Here is a 22,757-nt window from a genome sequence, read left to right on the forward strand (position 1 = left end):
TTTTTAATTTATAATTTGGTAAAAATTGACATATGTATACACCTATGAAATCATGACCACAATTAGGAAAATGAACATCTCTCTTAATTTCAAAAGTTTCCTTGAGCTTCTTTGTAATATTTCCTTCCCTTTCCTCCCTGACCTCCCCCCCCCCCTCCTCCTCCTCTATTCCAGACAACCACTGATCTGATTCCTGTCATTGTAAGGATCATTTGCATTTTCTAAAATTTTGTGTAAGTGGAATCATACAGTATGCACATATCTTATTTCACTAGCATAATTATTTGGCATTTAGTCATGTCAGTAGTTCATTCCTTTTATTGCTGAGTAGAATTTTGGATGGATATGCCCTAGTTTGTTTTTTCTATGTACTATTGGGTTGTTTCCATTTGGAGGCTATTACAAATAAAGCTTCTATGAATATTTGTGTACAAGTCTCTAAAAAGACATATGTTTCTTTTCCTCTCCACCAAAGAATAGAGTGGCTGATTCATATGGTAGATACATGTTTAACTTTTTAAGAAACTGTTTTCAAAATGATTGTACCTATTTATATTACCAACAATAGTGTATGGTAATATTTGTTGCTTTACATCTTTGCTAATATTTAGTATGATCAGTTATTTTACTTTTGGCCATTCTAATAGGTGTTTGATTGCATCTTATTATTGTTTTAATTTGAATTTTTTCTAATACTTAGTAATTTTGAGCATCTTTTCATGTTTGCAATGAATATATGTTTTTTGGTGAAGAGTCTGTTCAAATCATTTGTAAATTTTGTATTGGTTTGTTTGTCTTGTTATTATTGAGTTCTGCAAGTTCTTTTGGATGTTTTAGATACAGATCTTTATTAGATATATGATTTGCAAATATTTTCTCCTAGTCTATGGCTTTTCTTTTAATTCTTTTAACAATGTTTTGAAGGACAGAAGTTCTTAATATTGATGAAGTTTAACTTACTACCTTTTCTATAGATAGTGCTTTATGTGTTGTGTACAGGACATCTTTGGCTGACTCAAGATGACAGAATTTTCTCCTATGGTTTCTTCTAGGCTCCCAGTTTTAGCATATACATTTAGATCTATGGTACATGTATGGATCAAAGTTCCTTTTACACATAAGTATTTCTATTTATCCAGCCCCATTTATTATGTAGGCTGTCTTTTTTACACTAAATTAGCTTTGTATCTTTTCTCCAAAATCAATTCTCTATATTTGTGGCTGTCTTTCTAGGTTATATTCTGTTCCATTGATCTACAGACTTCTCTTGGTGCTAATAATGTACCAGATTATGCTATTTTTACTGTACTGATTACTGTAGCTTTAAAATAAGTCTTGAAAGGGTGCTTGGTGGCTCAGTCAATTAAGCAGCCAACTTCCACTCAGGTCATGGTCTCATGTTTACGGGTTTGAGCCCCGTGTCAGGTCCTGGGTTGACAGCTCAGAGCCTGGAGCCTGCTTCAGATTCTGTGTCTCCCTCTCTCTGTCCCTCCTCCACTCACGCTCTTTCTCTGTCTCTCAAAAATAAACAAAACATTTTAAAAAATTTAAAATAAGTCTTAAAGTCTTACAAGTATTGAAATAGTGTAAGTCCTCCAACTTGTTCTTTTTGTTACATTTGTTTTGACTATTCTAGGTTCTTTGCATTTCTGTATGAATTTTAGAATTAGCATGTCAATATATATAACAACAACAAAAACCTGCTAGGACATTTATTGGGATTGCATCGAATCTGTAGTTACATTTGAGGAAAATTATGCATTAACAATATTCAGTGTTTCAATCCATGAACACATGCATTTCATTGATTTAGGTCTACTTTTATTCCTTTCAGTAATGTTTTATAGTTTTCAGTGTATAGGGCTTCCATACAGTTTGTCAGACTTATGTCAAAGAATTTCATATTTTTTGGTACTATTTTAAATGATACTGCTTTTCATTTTAATGTCAGATTATCCCATGACTACATATAGAAAGGATATTGACTTTTTCTTTTTTATATTGCAAGCTTGTTAAAATAATTTAATACTTTTAGTAACTTTTGGCATATTATATCAGATTTTCTACTTAGAGAATCATGTTGCCTGTGAACAAAAATAGTTTCATTGCTTTCTTTCCAATCTGGATGCCTTTTACTCTCGCCTTATTGCCTTGGCTAAAATATCAGTACAGTGATGAATAGCTGTGGTGAAACTACACCCTTCCTTATTCGTGATGTTTGGCAGAAAACATTCAGTCACTTAACCTTACTTATGACATTAGCTGTAGATTTTTGTAACCTTTATCAAGTGAGGAAGCTCTTCTCTATTCCTGTTTATTTAGTCTATTCCTTTCTTATTTAGTCTCTTAATGTAGTGAGTTACATTGATTAATTTTTTAATCTTATGATGTACTATTCTTTTAGATATTGGGGGATTTGATTTCTCAAAGTATTAAGGATTGTTTACATTTATGTTCATGAGGCATATTTATTGATAGGTTGTTCATCCTCCTCCCCTCCCTCCTCTTCCTTCTTCTGCTAATGTTTTCATCTGGTTTTGTTATAAGGGCAATTTTGACTTCTCAGAATGACATAAGATTAGGATTAGAATATAGGATTTTTCTGGAAAAATTTGAAGACAACAGGTATTATTTTTCCTTAATATTTTTTCATATTTCACCAATGAAGTCATATGGGCCTGAAGTTTCTTTATGTTAACACTTTAAACTGCAAATTTGGTTTACTCATTTCTTTTTGAGATTTGATAGTTTGTGTCTTTTAAGGAAATTGTTCATTCTATTTGAATTATTGAATTTATTGGCATAATGTTTTTTACATAATTGTGTTTTAATAATGATGGTTTTAACATCCTTGCCTTCTAATACTATCATCTTTGTCATATTTGGGCCAAGTTTGATTAATTTTTATCCTCACTATGGATCAATTATCCTGCTTCTTTGTAGTCCTTATCATTTTTTTATTGGATTGGAAACCAATTAGAAAAACATCATGTACACAAAATTGAAATTATAAGGAAGCCAGAGAAATTTCAGTTTTTTTAGTGAGGAATAAATGAAGTGTGGTTTAGTTTCTAAGTTGGAAGAGAACACAATGGATGGTAATCTTCAAAGGACTTATGATATCGTAGCACCCAAGATATTCCTATTTACTAAGCATGATTTAGGCAGTAAAAGATGAGATATGGAGAAAGGTATTTCTGTAAGAAAGAAGAGCTTCAATCTAGGATGATATGAGAAAGTTTGAGGAGCAATGACTAAATCAATTTTCTTAGGGTTGTGTAAAATCAGGGTTGTGTAAAAGAAGTAATGGGGAATGTATGCATTTCAACATTTGACCATATTATGTGCATATGTCATGCTACCCCCAGAGATTGTAAATACCTTGAAGACAGATACTGTGGTGCACACAAAAGTGCCCATGTCTTATACATGTGTGTGTGCATTCTTATATATGCATTCATATATATTCTTATATGTATTAATATATATGTATATAAATACATAAAATAATTTATATGTATAAATGTATATATTTACAGAGCCACAGGCATGGTAATAAATGCTTAATATCTATTTAACTGACTGGGGTTTTCAACACCTTTTTGGCAATATCATTGACCTATAAATAGCTGGTCTATGTTTGATAGAACAGCTGTTAACTCGTTTTGCTACCCAGCAAAGTAGCCAGTGGAGTCTCCAACCACAGATTAGTGGGTCAGAAACTGCACAGATTAGAACATCTAACAAGTCTACTTAACCTAAACTTTTGGAACCAGAAGAACATACCTAGACCTTAAGAACAGCATTAAGAACACTGTTTTTCACCATGCTTCTTTACTCTGATTAAAGAAACCAAATCATTATTAAAAAGATGTTTTACTAAATTAAGAGAACCTGTTCATTTTACACATGACTGTGATTCCTGTTTTGGTTCTGAGATTGACCCATAGGATGACTGAGTAATTAGGTAAATATAGTTATTTTTTTAAAAAAATACAAAACTTGGGGGTGTGTAGGTGGCTCAGTCAGTTAAGTGTCCGACTCTGGATTTTGGCTCAGGTCATAATCTCACGGTTCATGAGACTGAGCCCTGCATTGGGCTCTGTGCTGACAGCGCAGAGCCTGCTTGTGATTCTCTCTCCCTGTCACTCTGCACCTCCCTCGCTTTTGTGCACACACTTTTTCTCTCTCAAAATACACTAAAAAAATTAAAAATTTGTATAGATATATGTGGTAAAGCATTAGTATTTTAGAACCTACTAGTTTCGAAATTATGATCATTTGAAAATGAATAATAAAGACATTTGACCTTTTTATCTATAAAGAGAATGAAATAATAGCCTAAATGAGATGGTTGGGGATTATTCTATGCATAAATTGAATACAAAAGCAAGTTCACTATTGGAATAATAATTATATAAATTATTCCATTAACCTGCTGTTCTGTTTATAAATAGTCTTTTTACAATGCAATAGTTTTGCTTTTTATGTAAATAGAAGTTTGCACTCACTAAAGGAGATTTGGTGCATACAGGCAGGGGAAAAAAAGAGAAAGAAGTCCTAGTAACCCCCAAATATATATTTCCTTCCGGTCTTTTGGATCAACATAGTGAGTTTAGGAGTGTGTGGGTGGGGTGTGTGTGTGTGTGTGTGTGTGTGTGTGTGGATGTGACTATGATTTTATACTTATAAACTTATCTAACTAGATTTTCTAGGTGGTAAAACCTTCTTGGAGTATTTTTTCAGAGCAATTTCTTGTGTCAGAGTATAGATTTATACCCCTATTAAAATATCAAAATGCATAACTTTGTTTTTAAACCACATCAAGATGTCTCTGTGAAAGAGCATGTTCCCTGTCAGAGGTTTCATCAGGTCTGATCTGCTGATGGGATGATACCCCTGAGGACAACTGCAGGCTGTCATGATTGAGGAAGTGCACCTGTCTGTGGGCACTTTCCCTGGGGCATCCCCTCTCATTTTCTATGATGTTTCGCCATTTTTGAATTCTGAGTCATTTCTTATTCATTTGACTTATTGGTTAAGATTGGGCTCAGCTGCACATAAAAGTCTCAAAATAATAGTAGCTTAAACACAACATTTCTTTTTTGTTTTGTCATACGAAATAACTTCAGAGGTGGGTGACTTCGTTAGGGTGGATTCCCAGCCTGAGACTCAGGCCACTTCCATCTTCCTTGTCTGCCATTCTCTCGGGTAATTTCTGATTGCCAGATTGCCTCAAGACTCTAAATGGCTACTGGATCTTCAGACACTTCCACTGCATTTGGGCAGCAAGGAACCGGAAAGGATAAAAGAGACCCCCTTCCACCTGAGTTAGCCTTCTTCAAAATAATTGTTCCAAAAGTCTTAACAACCTCCTCGTACTCTCCTTGGCCAGAAAGCTGTAAAATGACTATACCTAGCTTTAAGAGAGCTTGAAAAAATGTAGATTTTTTTAGTGGAGAGGATTGCTAACTCAAATAAAAATAGAGTTTATTTATTCAGAAGAAAAGAAGCAATTATCTGAAGTACTTACTGCTTTTAAAATTAAGTCATACAACCATGAAATACAACCAAGCTGTACCAGGTACTTTTCACAAGAAGGATACATGAGGGATATATTTTTAAGTCACTGCAGACCTGTGAATTCTTTTCTTTTGCTTTCACACATAAAAGGCAATTTCACTAAATATAATGTACGTAGGTCATACACATTACAAAAATCTCTATGTGTTACTCCATTATCATCATATTCAGACAGGCTTAGTTTTCATAAGTAGCCTGCTTTAGTTGTTATCTTTGATTTGTTTTGTTTTGCTGACTATATGAATGAGAAATATTTAATTTATTAATACATAGTTTTATTTTGCAATGTGGTTATCTGCTAATATTTTACCATATAAAAGCATATGATACAAAAGAGAATTATTTGTAGATTTCTGAATAAGAAGTTTTAGTCTAGGTGTGCCTTTTTCCTATGGAGAAATAATTTGTCAAAACCCTTACTGAAAATTTTAACTTGTCTTTACACCCTTAGCCTTGATATTGGAAATCATCCAAAGTAAATTTTCAGAAAATCTGCTACACTATCTTTAAGACAATGCCTAAAAGTAGATGTACTCCATTCTCTCTGAAATACTTTTGCTCAGGAATGGAATTAAATTGTCTGCCAACTTGGGAAAATGGATAAATTGTCTTCACATTTTTTATCTATACAATGTAGAGAATAAGGAATTTGTTTTCCTTTTCTGCCTAGTATAGGGTAATATCTTCAGAAACACTTGGTTTATAATTAAAGCACAAAAATTTCTAAAAATGTTAGAAACTTATAATAGCAATTTGTATTGTCTCACTTCATGAAATATCTATTGCTGCATAAAAAATAATCCCCAAATTTAGTGGCTTCAAACAATACCATTAATGATCTCACAGTTTCCGTGAGTCAGGATTCCAGACATGGCTTAGTTGATCCAGGCTTTAAAATTCCTCAGAGAGTTGGGACACATCATTGTATGGACAAAAGCGAGAGAAAATATTGTACATATTTGCCTCAGGTGAAAAATCATTTCAGTAAAAATAATAAGCATTCATACATAGATTTTTTTCTCATCATAATCGTATTTTCTCAGATCTTTTGCCTTTCATTTTTGTTATTGCTATATACCGTGAATAATTGCCACAGTAGTGGTAAAAAAAAAAGTACCCTTAAATAATTTTTTAGTTCCAGCTCTAAAGAAGCAGAGCAGCCATAGAATAAATTCTAATATTGGGAACATACTTTTATGGAAATATCTATATTATTTTCAATTTTCAGAAAGACTGTCCTTGAAATATAGTACCTAAAATAACAGTGTACACCCCTAATATTATTGAGAGGTGAATATAACTTTTAAGAGTTGTCTAAGTGAGAAAAACTGATCTTAATTATATCAAAAAACTCCTCAAAATATTTCTATTTGATGACCTAGAAAGATATGTTAATAATTTAAATTGATTTGTGTATTTAATATTAGACTGTTTTCCATATGATTATAATAAATCTCCTCTTATTTCTCTCTTTTTTGACTACTTTTTTTTTAAACAGACTAAGATGCTTAGTGAAGCAGCTGGAAAAAGGTGATGTTAACGTCGTAGACTTAAAGAAGAACATTGAATATGCAGCATCTGTGTTGGAAGCTGTTTATATTGATGAAACAAGGTAAGTTTTAGCCTCCTTTCCCTTTTATCTTCTTTGTCTCTCTCCCTTTTTTCCTCTTTCTTGGCCTTCATTTATCTCAAACATGAATTTAGCATATCTTAGTCATGAAACCAAAATCAAAATCGTATTAAAATTTAAAGAGATTTTTTTCTTAGAGCTACTTAACTGGACTATGATTCTTTCTAAAAAACATACACATTTTAATCCAAATAGTTGAATATCAAAAAATAGTCAAACAATTAAGTCATAAAAATGAACACATTAGAGTCTCTTCTCTACTTCTCTACTCTTCTCTACTCTTCTCTACTCTTCTACTCTTCTCTACTCTTCTCTTCTACTCCTACACTCATTGCCCTTAGGCACAGATTTGTAAACATCAGAGACAGATGTAAGCTTGTACCGATTTTTACTGATGTAAGGATTTTCCTATTATTTCCAGATTTAAGAGTTCCTTCTGAGAAAATGGGTGTCACATGCCCATGCATTCTCATAAGATATACCTATTAGACACTCTTCAGGGCTTGTTAAGAAACAGTCCCAAATGTGTATTTGATCACCACCTAAACCTTATCACCTAGCCTCCTGCTTAGCAGAGTGGTAAGGAGATTAAGAAATGGGGATTTATTTGAAGAAGGTTGTTAGCCTAGTTCTGTGGCTCTTGACTAGGCAATTTGCCTCCCTGGGGTCATTTGGCAATGTTTGTAGACATTTTTGGTTTGGTTGATGGGAGTGTGCTACTATTTGGTGATGGGTAGAGGCTAGAGATGCTGCTACAGGAAAATCCCCCACGACAAAGAATTATACAGCCCCCATGTGTCAATAGTATGGAGGTTAAAAAACCCTGGTCTTAAGAGAGAACTGTGCATTTCCCCTTTTTTCTCTAAGGGAATACTTACCTCAGAACCTCAAGAGAGGGTCCTGAGGATCCTACTGCTAATAGAAGACTTAGTGGAGTATGATATGACAGTTTGTAAGAGATTTGTGCACTATCTCTAGCAGTTTAGAGGGTACTGAGACTGGTTCTGATTCTCATCTCAACAGAGTCAAAGGTGGCAGGCTAATTCAGACTACCTTGAATTCACAGGTAAAAGGGACACTGTGGAGGGAGAGAATAAACTCCTTCCAGAGCTTAGCATAGAAAAGGCACTAAGTTTTTCAAAGTCATGAAGCAGATGCAGTATAGGTCTTTTGAAGGGATTGACCAGTATTGAAAGGCAACTGCCTTCAGAAGGTGAAAAAGAGGCTGCATATGGTGATTGTTGAATGAATGTGGGAGATAAAAGATTCAACCCAGATATCAGAGAACACATAATGGTCAAGGAAACCTCTTGGTATAGCAAGTTCTCTGAAGGATACACAAAAACTCCCAGAAGAGAAAAATAACCAGTATTTGGGCATTTGTCACATAGATGACAACAAACACATCAGTCGTGTAATGCCCTTTGACTCCTATAATTTTCTGCCACTCCTATCACACTGTTGAATGGTAAGAAACAGCAGAGTGAGTGGTGCTGGTGATGGAACATGGAGAGTGAACATCCATCATGCCCCTTCCCTTCTGCAGGTGTCCATGTGTGAGTCAGGCCTGAGCATGGGGGAGGGGAGAACTGTTAAGCCAGATGTAAAATTGAAGTTTTGTGTTTTTTTAATTTTTTTTAACGTTTTATTTATTTTTGAGACAGGGAGAGACAGAGCATGAACAGGGGAGGGTCAGAGAGAGGGAGACACAGAATCTGAAACAGGTTCCAGGCTCTGAGCTGTCAGCACAGAGCCCGACGCGGGACTCAAACTCACGGACCGCGAGATCATGACCTGAGCCGAAGTCGGCCGCTTAACCGACTGAGCCACCCAGGCGCCCCTAAAATTGAAGTTTTATATGTCTATGAGTAGTGGATGAAACACACACACACACACCACTGTTGTTTCACAGGTAATAATTCACATGTTTAAAAAATCAAAATAAGGTAAAAGGTGCCTCATGAACACCTTGCCTCCACCCTTATCCCACCCCAATCTACTTATATTTCCAATTCATAAATTTATGTGTATTTCCAATGATCTATTACTAATTTTTATTTCGTATTTTTCTGTTTTGCTTTTATGGAAAGTAGCACACTATATACACAATGTTTATTTTGCTTTTTTCCCCTTAAATAAGGAAACTTGGAGATCTTCCTATGTCATGATATATCATTTATGTCACTGACCTTTTTAATATCAGATGAGAATTTTCACTAATAATGGACAGAAAAGAACATGGTGCGGGTTATGTTGCACAGGTGATTTTTTTTCTGTTAACAGAACTTTTCAGTTAAAACATAACTTAGATTCATAAATTAGGGGGAAAATCATAGGCACACTTTAAGATCATAAACTATTTGCAGAATTATTTTCTTCGTTAACTTTCACTGAGTGCGTATATAACGTATATGGTTCTTCTAAGTGAACAGAGATTCAAAGTTTGTATATTTAAAAAAATCTAATGTTCCTGTAATTTCCTTACTCCTTCATTTTCATGTGTGCTTTTTATTATTCACAAATTGAGTGGCCATTATGTTTAAGATTTCTTCAACCAGTCCTTGACATTTTATTTTTTATATTTATTTATAAAACTAAAGAACTTTTACCTTAAAGAATTGGAGATTTGCATTAACCATCTTATGATGGCATAATGCTAGCTATCTAATTTTCATAAATATCTTGCTTTTCATTTGATAGATTTTTATATTGTATTTCCTTCCAGAAATTATGATTCTATAGATATTTTGTTAACTTAGTTCTCCATGATCCCTAATTCATTTACACATGTTATATTTGTAAGCATCATTCCTTTCATTTGAAAATTGTTTTTTTTTGTGGAAAGAAAAAAATGTTTAACTGCTTCATTGTAGAACTGGTGTGTGTGTGTGTGTGTGTGTGTGTGTGTGTTCTTTTCTAAAAAAATCCCAGTTCTTAACACTACATGATGCCCAACTTTTACTCAAATGATATAAACCTCTTCACTATTTTATTTTAATGCTTCCATGCTTCCATGGCATCTTGATTTTTAACCTGGATTAATAATAATAACCCACATTTGGACCGTCTTCCAAGGGCTCACATTAGTCTCTTCACAATCTGATGCAGTTGGCAGGATTACCATTACTTTCTTCACTTCACCAATGAGAGAACCAAAGCTCTTAGAAGTAAACATGTTTTCCAAGGGTCACAGACTTAGGCTTTGGCAAAGCTAGGCACAGAAACTAAGGTATGACTTCTGTTACTGCTTTTAGTGATCTTTTTTCTATAACTGGCTCCTCTCGGGCTATTACTGTTGAGCAGGATGGTTTTTAATGACCTCTGAAAAATTAAGATGGCAATGCGTAAAACATTCTGACAGTTGGAATGATAGATCCTGGAAAAGCAACACCCAAATTTATAACTAAAAGCCTCTTATTATAGTCTGCTCTGTGCCAAGAAATCTTTGAAGCATTTTAATACACTATTTCGTTTAATTATCACAGCAATCCCATGGGATAGAAACATTATTATCATTTTATATACTTCATGAATAAGAGGAAACACGTTGACAGAAAAGTTATACAACCTACCAGAGGGAACACAGAAAGTAACTTAATGGATTTAGGGGCTTGGGCACCCACCTTGAGGGCTTGGCTGTTAAGCACAATTCTCATCTGCTTCCCTTGAGTAACATCTGACTTGGGCAACTTCGGAGACTTCCTGGAAATTCTGAGGAAAGCTCATGTGCTGTCAGGGTTGTCAGAACCAGTGGTGTGGATGGTGTTTGCATCACTTCCAACTCTGCCTTCAGTGATGCCACATCAGTAGCTTGAAATTGGCTACAGTGGGAGTATTTCTTTACACTGTGGAAACTGGGAAATGCAACAAGTCAGGATTTATGTTTTTGGAGAGCCTGTGGATTAACATTTACAATCATGTCCCTCATTAAACCTAAGGGTATCTCTTGTATATCTTCTAAGGCTGTGACTTTATGATAAAAAAAAAACAGCTCAAGAAATTTTAGAGCAACAATACTTGATGCTTGATACAATTTTTATTGTACTAATAAAAATGCAGATACCTCTAGGATACATATCATATTTCCAATTGACTTAGTAAGACACAGCAGTAAATTGAGAATGCTTCTGTTGAGATGTGTATATAATTATTAAAGTTGCATTTGCTTTTGGAATATTAGTAAAACATAATGATTTAGAAGGAAGAGGGATGAAGAAAAATTTAGTTGCTTTTAAACTTTAAATTAAAAACCTGCTGACTTCTGTGACATTTTTTAATGGAAAATTCTCTTTCTAGAAAAAAAAAAATGGTTCAGGGAGTATTCCAGAGAGGCATTTTTTTTTTTTTTTTGGAAATTTGGGCTGGATTGCACAAAAAGGTCAACACCTAATAAAGCAGGACAAAACAAATTATGAATCAGTTTAAAACCCATACACACACACACGCGCACACACACACACACACACACACACCCATCCCTTTTTCTGCTAAGCCTTGGTAATTTCAGGGTTTCAGTTAAGAAAACAAATCAAAACAAAACATCTCTCTTAACGGGTGATTTAAATAAGAAAAATAGAAACAGAGTTTCTGACAGAATTTGAATTCTGACCTTCTTTGAAGGATTATAGAATAATTTCCCAAATGAATACAAGTGTTTGTTGGTTTTTTAACAAGACATTTTCAAATGTAAATGCAAATATTTTATGAGTCCTGCTTTCAGATGTGTCCCTACAGGCTATTGTTTTTCAGAGCGGCAACAGTTGTAATCCAGAAACATGTAGCCTTAAGAGAGAGAGAGAGAGAGACAGAAAAATCTGTCTGATTGTCACTATTTAGATTTGGATATTGCCAGGCAAAGTAGCATCCGTGGCCTCATGAATTGCTATTCATGAGGGGAGGCAGCTGTCTGGGAGGGATACTTACAGAGATGGATATTATGTTTACTAATACCATTGAACAACATAATTTATATCTTCATTTTGTTAATGTGAATGGATCCAAGGCTTAGAATTACCATAGTTAGAGTGCTGATTCTGGATTTAGAAAGAATCGGTTGTTCAAAACCTGGATCCTCCATTCAATACTTCCTTTCTTTAAGCAAGTTACTTAACTTCTCTATTTCCTAGCTTCATCATCTGTAAAATAAGAATAATGACAATGCTAACCTTATAGGGTTGATCTGAGGATTAAAAGCAGCACAATACCTGATAGAGTAAAAGTTAATTAATAGCCACTATTTTTACTATACTAATAAAAATGCAGATACCTCTAGGATACATATCATATTAAGATATATAACTTATACTTCCTAGTGAATACATAAAATAATTTCCTGAAAAATAGGTTTTGATCCTGAAAAAAAAATGAAGACAGGTGGGATGTAGTTACCTGGAAATTAAAGCAAAGTCCAAACTGCTGGAAAGGAATCTTAATAGGCTATGCCTCTTGATAAAAACGTTCTCAGTTGACTTCTGTGTCTTACTAAGTTTAAGAGTTCTTCATTTTGTGAGAGATTAACTTGAGCAAGAATGCTTTGATGTCAATCAGCAATTCCCGGAGTTATTCTGGTAGAAATCGACTGAAGTCAGGGGCACCTCGGAGCTTAAGTCTCTTGAAATCATTGAGTGTAGGGATTTACCAAGGAACATTCACTCATGAAACAAATAGTTACTGAGTACCTGAAATGAATACCAGACACACTGGTCAGTAGAATCAAGAACACAACTGTACCCGTAGTTGGTGGCTAGAGCTGTCAAGAGCCAGGAAGATCAAACTAAGCACAACGACAAATGCTGCAAACAAGAAACAGGGAGGTTGTATGTTAGAGAGGGAAACCCAAGCACGGGGACAGATTACAGGAGGAAACATTAAGTAGTGGCATTAAGTCATAATCAGAGGAACTAACATGGAGTAAGAATTGTACAGAGTTGAGATTCCAACCTGGATATGATTGGACTTGCAGGTATTCCTTTAAGTTAATGAATTTTGTTCTTTGGCAAAGCTCCCCATGCTCATTCTTAAATGCATGACTTCTAACAAAACGACTTCCTTTTTTTTTAATGTCTGGAAAATGCTAGGTATAGGAGCACTGAAGTTCAGAAATGTAGTATCAAAGATGAGAATTTGAGGATTATAGCACAGAGGTCTGATTCTTTCATGCTTTATTTTGATTTCAATAATTGGAACTCCTTTGCTATTTCAACATGATCCCCATCCTAAAGTTTTTGAGAATGGCCAGTGAGTGTTTACTTATTTTACCCATCTTCCCTGGCTATCACTTTCCTCTGCAGCCAGGTCTCTGGCTTCAAAATGATGAATCGCTCCCCTGCAGGTCACCTACTTTTCCTTCAAATTCAGAAATCTATAGGTGGGTTCCACTCCCAAGCATGAGCTCAATACCTGCTTCCAGTTCCCTAAACTGATGCTAGAATCAGCTGTAACTGCTATAAGACCTTCCTGATGGATGCTTTCAGAACCCACAACTCAACCCCTTCCACAGAGGTCCCCTACCAGGAATTTCTCTGAATCCTCTAAAGTCGAAGCCCATCTTCCAGAAGCCAGCTTATCCCCTATGGAAGTGCCTTTCAACATATTTTCCTATCCTGAGTTCAGGACCTCAAGCTCCAAGACCAAGAGAAAGAAAAGGGGCTATCAAAATTAATGTCAAGTTGTGCATTCATCTCAAGGATAAACAATTATGTTCAAAGACTATGCAGTGTAAATCCATATTTAGAAAAAAAAATGACTTTTTTTTCTAAAATACACTGAATCTGCAGTGTTTCAGCTGTGCTCCCAATGAGAACATTGTGTACATTACTGTTTAGAGATTGTTAGCCTCTTGTAGTTATGTTGTATCAATCTTCTGTATGCCAGAGTAGGGCCTTCATTTTATTCTTATATAACTAAATGACCTATTCAAAAGATTTTTCATTATGCAAAAGAGCAGTTTGCCTCTGTAGATAAAATAAAGCCTCTGTAGAAAAACAACACATTATTTTTTGACTTTTCAAATGTGCATTTTTCTCACTTCCAAATGCCTTCAAAAACTCTTGGAGTTCCATCTCAATATGGTCACTATGTAACCCTAGTAACTGAAGTCAGGGGACAGGATGAAATGTGAAATAGAGGTGTGGAGTAGGAAGGTAGTCAAGGACAGATGTGGAAAAGCACTGAAAGTTACTAGAGAGGAGACATCAGAAGAACAGATACAGAAGCAGGAGGGATATCTGAAGATATGAAGCACCAAAAGCCAATGGGAGCTGGGTTACTATAAAGGGTAAATCAAATGCCACAGGGAGAACCACTGGATGCAGTTAGGAGATTCCTGATGACTCAGTGGAGTTTCAGTAAAGAGAAAAGCCACCCAGATTATAGTAGTGTGAAGAATTACTATGGAATGGCTCAAGAAGAAATTAGATTATTTTTCAAGAATTTGCTAGTGTAGGAAAAAGCATAAATAGAACAGTTTATTAGTGGGAACACTTACTTGTTTGTTTGTTTATTTGTTTTATATTTTGTATAGAATGGAAGGCTTCCATTAGCCTGGAGATGAAGAATGAAAAAGAGATTTGGGTCAAAGAGAAATAATAGTTATGGAAAGATTAGGTAGAGAAGTTATCCTTAGAAGTGGAAAAGCATAAGTGGAAAATATAGATAAAGATGGAGCTTACTAACTAGTACACAGCCAAGGCTCCTCATATAAGCAAAACATAAGTAACATTGCAAAATCAGAAAGGTTAATTAGTATTTATTTTAAACTCAGGTGTTCTTTATGGGTAAGACTGCTACGATAATTATGGCCAAAATATAGACCATGGACTATAAAACTATGGGTTCAATGTAACAATGGAGAGCAAACCCTTTGTGGTTAATCACTACAACCTGCACATATCATGATGGCACTGACTCATGTGTACTCCATGGACATTTAGAGCCAGCACAGGCAATAAGGGAAAAAGAAGAGGACTAATGAACACCTTTCATGAACATTTCAATTATAAGTGACAGGAAGCCCAATCAAACCACCTTCAAGAAACTCTCACTGTCCACACATTGATGGCTATTACTAAGTATAAGCATAGGTGACTCCAGGTAAAAATGATGTCTAGGGACCCACCTCTGTGTTTTGTTTGCTCTGCAGTGGCCTCCTTCTGATCCTTTTAGTGGTAGGAAGATGGCAGTAGTATTTTCAAGCTTTATATCCTCACACCTTCAAATCCAGCAGGAATGACAAAAGGTTTCTCTCCAGAGGCTCTGACAAACATAACCTTTATATTTCATTGATTCTAGTCAGGTAATACGTGTATCCCTCAAACAGTATATCCAGGGGAGGTGGGTATATAAATGCAGTGGTCAAACATCTCATGAGCCAGGAGGGGATCAATTTTATTTAAATCTCATGCTAAAAAAGAGAAAGAATAAAATCCTGCCATTTGCAGCAACGTGGATGGAACTGAAGGGTATTATGATAAGTGAAATAAGTCAGTCAGAGAAAGACAGATATCATATGTTTTCATTCATACGTGGAACTTGGAAAACTTAACAGAAGACCATGGGGGAAAGGGAAGGGGAAAAATAGTTATGAACAGAAAAGGAGGGAAGGAAACTGTAAGAGACTCTGAAATACAGAGAACAAACTAAGCATTGATGTGGGGAGCAGGGGAGAGGGGAAAATGGGTGATGGGCATTGAGGAAGGCACTTGTTGGGATGAGCACTGGGTATTGTATGTAAGCGATGAATCACAGGAATCTACCCCCAAAAGCAAGAGCACACTGTATACACTGTATATTAGCCAACTTGACAATAAATTATATTAAGAAAATAAAATAAATCTCATGCCAAAGAATTGAGAATGGTGGAAAGTACTCCGCTAAACAATAACAACTTTGTCCTCTCTAGAGTGAAAATTATGTTAGTACCACACGTAGGGGACCTGGATCAGGATCTGTGTGGGATTTGGAACAACTCCTATCCAGGTTTTGCTCCTACTAAGGATAAGCCCCTGGGCAAGTGTTTTTGATTTCTTCTTTCTCTAGTCACTGGTTTTCTTGCGTGGAAGATGAATTCTCCAGCCCCATTCTGTTCTGGAATTCTGTGGTTTTATCCATGGTTACGAAGTCCCTTATAAAGACCTGCTCATGCCTAACCTACCCTGGCCACCAGCAGGGTGATAGGAGGGAGCTGCTTATCATTTGCTTAGTGAGGGAGCATTTACAGATATGGGCCTTATATATTAGATTGATTTTATTTGGAGGGGTCTCTGAGGAAATCAAGTTGAAAGGTATGTGCTAAGACACTGTTGGAGCTCAGTGAATCACTAAAAAGCAAATTATGATTTTTATGAACTCCATTTTTATGGTGTGAGTTGTAGGGAGGGGTGGTTGTTTGGAGTGATGTGTTTGTAGGCTGTTCTCACCCTGTGGATGGAGTGTGAAAACCAGGCTTAGAAAAAGTGCCGGTACATTTTGGGTGATTTTCATATTTTCGTCCATCTGTGGTGTGTTACTTTCTACAAACTTTCAAAAACAGCCTCAGTGGTGAAAAGGGGGAAAAAAAAATCTGACCAGATCTTTTGAGAGATGACAAACAAGAAAAAGCTCCATGTATTATATAAGATCTTACTGTTTGTGAAATTTGGGGTCAATAAAATATAAATTTTTTTAACTTTTATTCATTTTTGAGAGACAGAGCATAAGTGGGGAAGGGGCAGAGAGAGAGGGAGACACAGAATCTGAAGCAGGCTCCAGGCTCTGAGCTGTCAGCACAGAGCCCAACGCGGGGCTCGAACTCACAAACTGCGAGATCATGACCTGAGCCAAAGTGGGACGCTCAACCAACTGAGCCACCCAGGCTCCCCTGGGGTCAATAAAATATAAATGAATATTTACTGGATTTGAAAAAATATCACTTTAAATATTATTCTCTCCTAATAATGATATTAATAATAATTGTTTGACAATTAATTATACCCAAGGAAACTTATTATGCAGTTTGCATTTATGATTACATATAATTCTCAAAAAATCCTATAAATTAGATATTTATATTATTTCCACTAGAAAGTTAAGAAACTTGAGGCATGAAGAAAATAAATGGACTTGCTTAGGATCATATAATTATTAAGTGTCCGAGACAAGTTCAAACTTAAATTCAACATTCATTCTTCTCTTCTTCCTTGACGACAAAACTCATTCTTTTTTTTTTTTTTAATTATTTACTCTTCTCTGCAAAGACAAATGATTCATGGAAGACCAATTCCAGGCCCAGGGTCACAGTGAGTGAAATCTTAATTGACTAAACTAGTAATTAGCCTCCAGTTCCCTAACCAGTGAGTTTATATATGGATGTATGATGCCATTCTGATCAATGGAATATAAAAGGAAGACTGATGGGACTGTGGGCAAAAGCTTTCCTCTCCATAAAACAGGAGTCCTGTGCCTCTGGGTTTTGCTGTATCTGAGTTTGATGCTTGAAACTGATACAACCATCTTGCCATAAGCATAAAGCTAAATCTAACACTAAAAGTTGGCAGCATAGAAAGATGGAGGAAACCTGAGTCCTTGATGATGTTATCCACCTGCTGACTTTAAAAATAAGCCCTTCTTGGAGTCAACCTACCTTTAGTTTTCTTCTGAAGGAAAATAATAAATGTTCCTATTATTTAAGCCCCTTCAGATTAGGTATGATGTCACTTGCTGTTGAGAGCATCCTAATAGCCACATAGGTCTGCCTTGTTTCAAAGCTCAAATTCTTAATCTCTAAGCCATCCAGGCAGTCGTCTTATCCTAATAAGTCCTAACACAAATGTATGATTTCTAAGTTAGCTACTTATAATTCACACTCTATTTTCCTTTAAAACAAGTAATAGGTTGATTCAGTTTCCAAGGTAGCCCACAAAACATATTGATTCCATGATACAGCTAAACAACAATACACGGTCCTTTGGCAAGGATTGAGTACTGGAAAGTCAAATACTTAAGACTTTTCTCATTAAATACAAGGGCATTATTTCCTTATTCATTACCATATTCTATCAGCAAACCTACTTCCCAAGTATATTTTGTCTCTGTGTACTCTCCCTCACTTTTCTCTCATTGCCATCTCCATCAGTCTGGGCTGAGTCACCATCATCTTTGAGGCTGTCTAGACACACACCAACCAGCTCAGCACTGGGATCTTGCTGTCCTCCAGTTCCCTTCAGAAGTGGGGGCTGGAGGTGGGTGAGGCATTCAGCTCTCTTCTGTTCCGGGATCCTGAGAAATTATTTGGGGGTGTGCTGTCACCCTCCTCAGGGTTTTTCTGTTTGGAGAAGGTCAGGCAGGATTCAGCATCCCTTCTCAAGATCCCTTCTGTCTTCCTTTGTGACTTCTCTTGTGTAACCGAGGGCGTCTTTGCACATGCATAGGAATGGAAACCCTACTCTGACTCATTATATCATCTTCCACTGTCTTTGGCTGAGCCTCTCCTCCTTGTCTGGTATCTAGATTTTGAAACTCAAGGAACAGGAGTTTTCCCCCTTCAGGTAATTGTGTTTCATATATAACTTGAATCAGCGAATATAATCGGCTCTCTATATGGACAAAGGGCCACAGGGTAACAGCAAATATTTGTAAAAATATTTTGGGATATCATCTTTTCACATATAAAACAGGGCCTGACTGAAAATGTTAACATATATAGTATATGCATCAAAATAAACAACAAAAATGAACTTTTTTCCTCTATTAACTACTGTAAATATCTGAAAAGTTTAACAACCACTAAAACTAGAGATTTTCTGCCCATGTTTTAATACATTTATTCATTTATTCAACAAATATTTATGAAGGAGAGTCTGTGTACATTGATAATTATTTTGCTATTCTGTTTGGCTGTTGTTAATTCCCTCTTGTCATTCTTGTCATATTTTGGCCTCCTAGGTTTAGAAGGAAATATGTTCTTTGTCTTCCCTCACACTCCTGTCCTCCAAGCATATTGCAGCTCTTATTATCCATGCTCCACCCCTGCTCAGTTGAGAAATAACCTTTTCTATTTTGCAATTAAGTAACATACAGATAATTCTCATTTGTAACATCAGTATAAAATATTTGTTAATTAAGGCACCTTCCCGATAGTTCACCAACATTCTTTATCTCCGACAGTGAAATATTGGGCGAATGGAAGTAACAGTGCTGCTAAATCCATGTTATGGAATGTAACTGAATCATGTTTTCTTGGCAGAGGTATTCCATTAACTGGCAAGCTGTAAATGGGTGAGAGCAGTTCTCAAACTTCAGTGTTCATGACAGTCATCAGGAGGACTTGTTAAAACAGAGTGCTGGTCTCCACCTCCAAAGATTCTAATTTAGTAGGTCTGGAGTAGAGCCTTGAAGTTCCCAGATGCTGCTGATTCTGCTGGTCTAGGAACCACCTTTTGAGAACTACAGCCTTCGAGGATGTCAAAATGAGGCTACAAAAAAGTGAAAGAATGTTAGAAATTCAATGGTTAGAATCGTAAGATTTTATTAAGAATGTGGCCCAAATATTGTCCTGACTGGTACATGAGATAACTTTGTGCCGAAATGCCTCCTTCAACTGGGAAATTCCACCATAGATTAGGGGAATTAAACAAGAGGTGCTGAACTGGACATTAGCAGTTCCTCACAGCTATGAGTCTTGGGCACAGGGGAGGCCGTCCTGTGTTTTGATTTCTGGTGTGGTCACCTGTCTCAGATCTGGGAAACTATTGGCTCTTAGGCTTCATCTCTGGCCTGCAAGCCACCCTTTTCCTCCAACCTAGCACTCTCAGTAATCCTTGGAAAGACACACAGGTAGATGAAGAACGGAATGCCCTTCTCTCACGTCATACTTCTCCAATTAGAAGAATCTATTCCCTGGACAATGAGGCAGGAAGATCAATACTAGGTAGATATTGTTGTATTGTGATAAGATGTGAAAAACATCAAAGTTACTACTTTAACCACTTTAAAGTGTACAATTCAGTGGAATTAAGTACATTTACAATGTTGTTCTACCATCTCACTGTCCACTTCCAGAACTTTTTCATCATCCCAAAGTAAATTCTGTACCCGTTAAATGATAAACCCCACTTTCTTCCTCCCTTCAGCCCCTGGAAACTCGGTTCTAGTTTTTATTTCTATGAATTCGTCTATTTTACCAGGTAAAATTTTTAAGTAGGTAAAAATTATTTTTGGAAATTCCTCCCACTGACTCTTTATGATCCATAGACTCTTTTTTTAAAATTTTTTTAAAGTTTATTTATTTATGTTGAGAGAGACAGAGATAGTGCAAGCTGGGGAGGACCAGAGAGAGAGGGAGACAGAGAATCCCAAGCAGGCTCTGCACTGTCAGTGCAGAGCTTGACATGGGGTTTAATCTCATGAACCGTAAAATCATGACCTGAGCTGAAACCAAGAGTCAGACGCTTAACCAACTGAGCCACTCAGGTGCCCCTAGACTCTTTTTTTTCTTATAATTTCTTTAATGTTTATTTACGTGTGTGTGTGTGTGTGTGTGTGTGTGTGTGTGAGAGAGAGAGAGAGAGAGAGAGAGAGAGAGAGAGAGAAAGAGAGAGAGAGAGAGAACACAAACAGGGGAGGGGCAGAGAGAGAGGGAGACACAGAATCCCAAGAAGGCTCCAGGCTCTGAGCTGTCAGCACAGAGCCAGATGCAGGGCTCAAACACATGAACCACAAGACCATGACCAGAGCTAAAGTACGATGCTTAACTGGGCGAGCCACCCAGGTGCCCCAATCCATAGACTCTTTATGTTGTTCTTTGGCTCTCCAAAGTCATTTTGAAATTCCACCATAGATTAGGGGCATTAAACAAGAGGTGCTGAATTTTTCCCATGATGTCTCAAACTCTTTTATTCCTATGACAGGAGACCCTCCTTTTCCTTCATGTCAGAAATAGAAGTCTGCTTAGACTACCTAATGCAGATGTGTAAATAATGGGGGTTCTTTGAGGACTTGCTTTGTGACAGACACTTTTCTAAGTGCTTCTGTGCATTTATCCATTCCATCCTCATAACCCAAGTACTGGGGATACGATTATTACCATTTCTCTTTTATTGGCAAAGAAACTGAGACTCAGTTAGGATGAAGGATGTTTTCTAAGACCACACAACTAAAAGGTGATGGAGCCAGGAGTTTGACTCTAGAGGCAGTTCTCCTAACCAGAGGATGTTTATTAATCAAAAACATTGGTAATTAATAGAATGTGAAGCTTTGTGCCTAATGGAATGTTTTCAAAGATATTTTTGAGCCAAGAGGACTTTCTGGTGAAAAGCCAAGAGTCATCAGTCAGGCCTAGAGTAGTTTTCTGCTTTATCCATTCCCTCCATTTCCATCTCCCAACTGACTCAAAAAATACAATCTGAATCCCAACTGTCCAAGCAACTTGACTTCTCCTCAGACTCCTCCTCCAACATTCCCCTGGCCCCTTCTGCCTGTTTTGTGGGATGGAACCTCCTCTGCCTAGGCCTCTGCTTCCTTGGATAGATACGGAGGAAGCACAGAGACCTCCTTAGACCTTGAAGAAAGCTGCATCCGAACTTTAATATTCTCCTTAGCTGGTCTTGTTTTAGCCAAGATTTGCCTCTTGAGAATTAAGCTAAGGTCAGTATAACTAACTTGTCCACCCAAATATTCAGTCTCAATAGTCACTCAAATATAATTATCATCTTCTTACAGTTCAAAAAAAAAGACTAATAAAACCAAAAGAAGAAAGTTATCAGGTAGACAGAAAAAAGGAAAGGAAACTTCCAACAACAACAACAACAATAACAACAAAATTGTTGAAAAAATTTGCAAGCCTGACATCTTAAATCCTTTTTGGAACAAAACAAGGAATAAATAATAAATAAGTAAATAAATGTGCTTGGGTGGTAGCCTGGAAGAATTAATTCAAGTGTATTTCACACTCAGGAAGTAGGTTACTGACAAGTCAATATGGCATTTCAAATGTATCACCTATTCTTATCCCAACATTTAATTTATTGTATTTCAAAGTACCCTGAAATTCTCCTATACAGATATATTTCTCTATGTGAGAATGATTCAACACACCAGTTTTGAAAAATAAATTTAAGCTTCCTCCAACCAGAAATTCCCTGGTAGGCCAGGGATTTGAAAAATCAAATTTCTTTATGATTTTTTTTAAGATCAATTATTTTTAACCCTAAATTTCATGGTAGAGATGAGATAGTAAATAATGATCACTCATATTATTGCCTAATGTGAAGGTAGTCTGGGAACTTAGCAAGAAAACATGCATTTGAGGGAAAGGATAGCTGAGTAGTTAAAAACTCAGACTCTGAAATCAGACAGACTTGAGCTCAAAAAGCAGCACAGCCATTCCTCGTTGTATGACTTTGAGCAAATCCCTTAAGGTGTCTGTGCTTCAGTTTATTCATCAGTAAAATTAGGGCACTGATAATAATTGTATTTTCCTCATGGTCATATTGTAAGGATTAATTAGATGAAGCTTGGCTCCTCATCTGATTCATAGTAAGTAACAAAGTTAACAGCATTATCATCTCTA

At 36.2% G+C, this 22,757-nt stretch overlaps 1 protein-coding gene across 12 annotated transcripts in view; it reads left to right on the forward strand.

Annotated features, from left to right (window-relative positions):
- The window catches only part of PDE1A (phosphodiesterase 1A), a 329,201-nt gene that overhangs the window by 224,692 nt on the left and 81,752 nt on the right, over positions 1 to 22,757 (forward strand). For 6 of the 12 annotated variants that reach the window (XM_049615392.1, XM_049615393.1, XM_049615391.1 and 3 more), the window contains 2 exons: positions 7,082 to 7,195; positions 17,446 to 17,487. In XM_049615392.1, coding sequence (XP_049471349.1) covers positions 7,082 to 7,195; positions 17,446 to 17,487 — 156 coding nt within the window. Of the gene's footprint in view, positions 1 to 7,081; positions 7,196 to 16,272; positions 16,495 to 17,445; positions 17,488 to 22,757 lie in introns of those variants that run through there. The other 6 variants (XM_049615396.1, XM_049615395.1, XM_049615397.1 and 3 more) reach the window with 2 other exon arrangements.

The sequence above is a fragment of the Panthera uncia genome (assembly GCF_023721935.1).
Source record: "Panthera uncia isolate 11264 chromosome C1 unlocalized genomic scaffold, Puncia_PCG_1.0 HiC_scaffold_3, whole genome shotgun sequence".
Classification (NCBI taxonomy): Eukaryota; Metazoa; Chordata; class Mammalia; order Carnivora; family Felidae; genus Panthera; species Panthera uncia.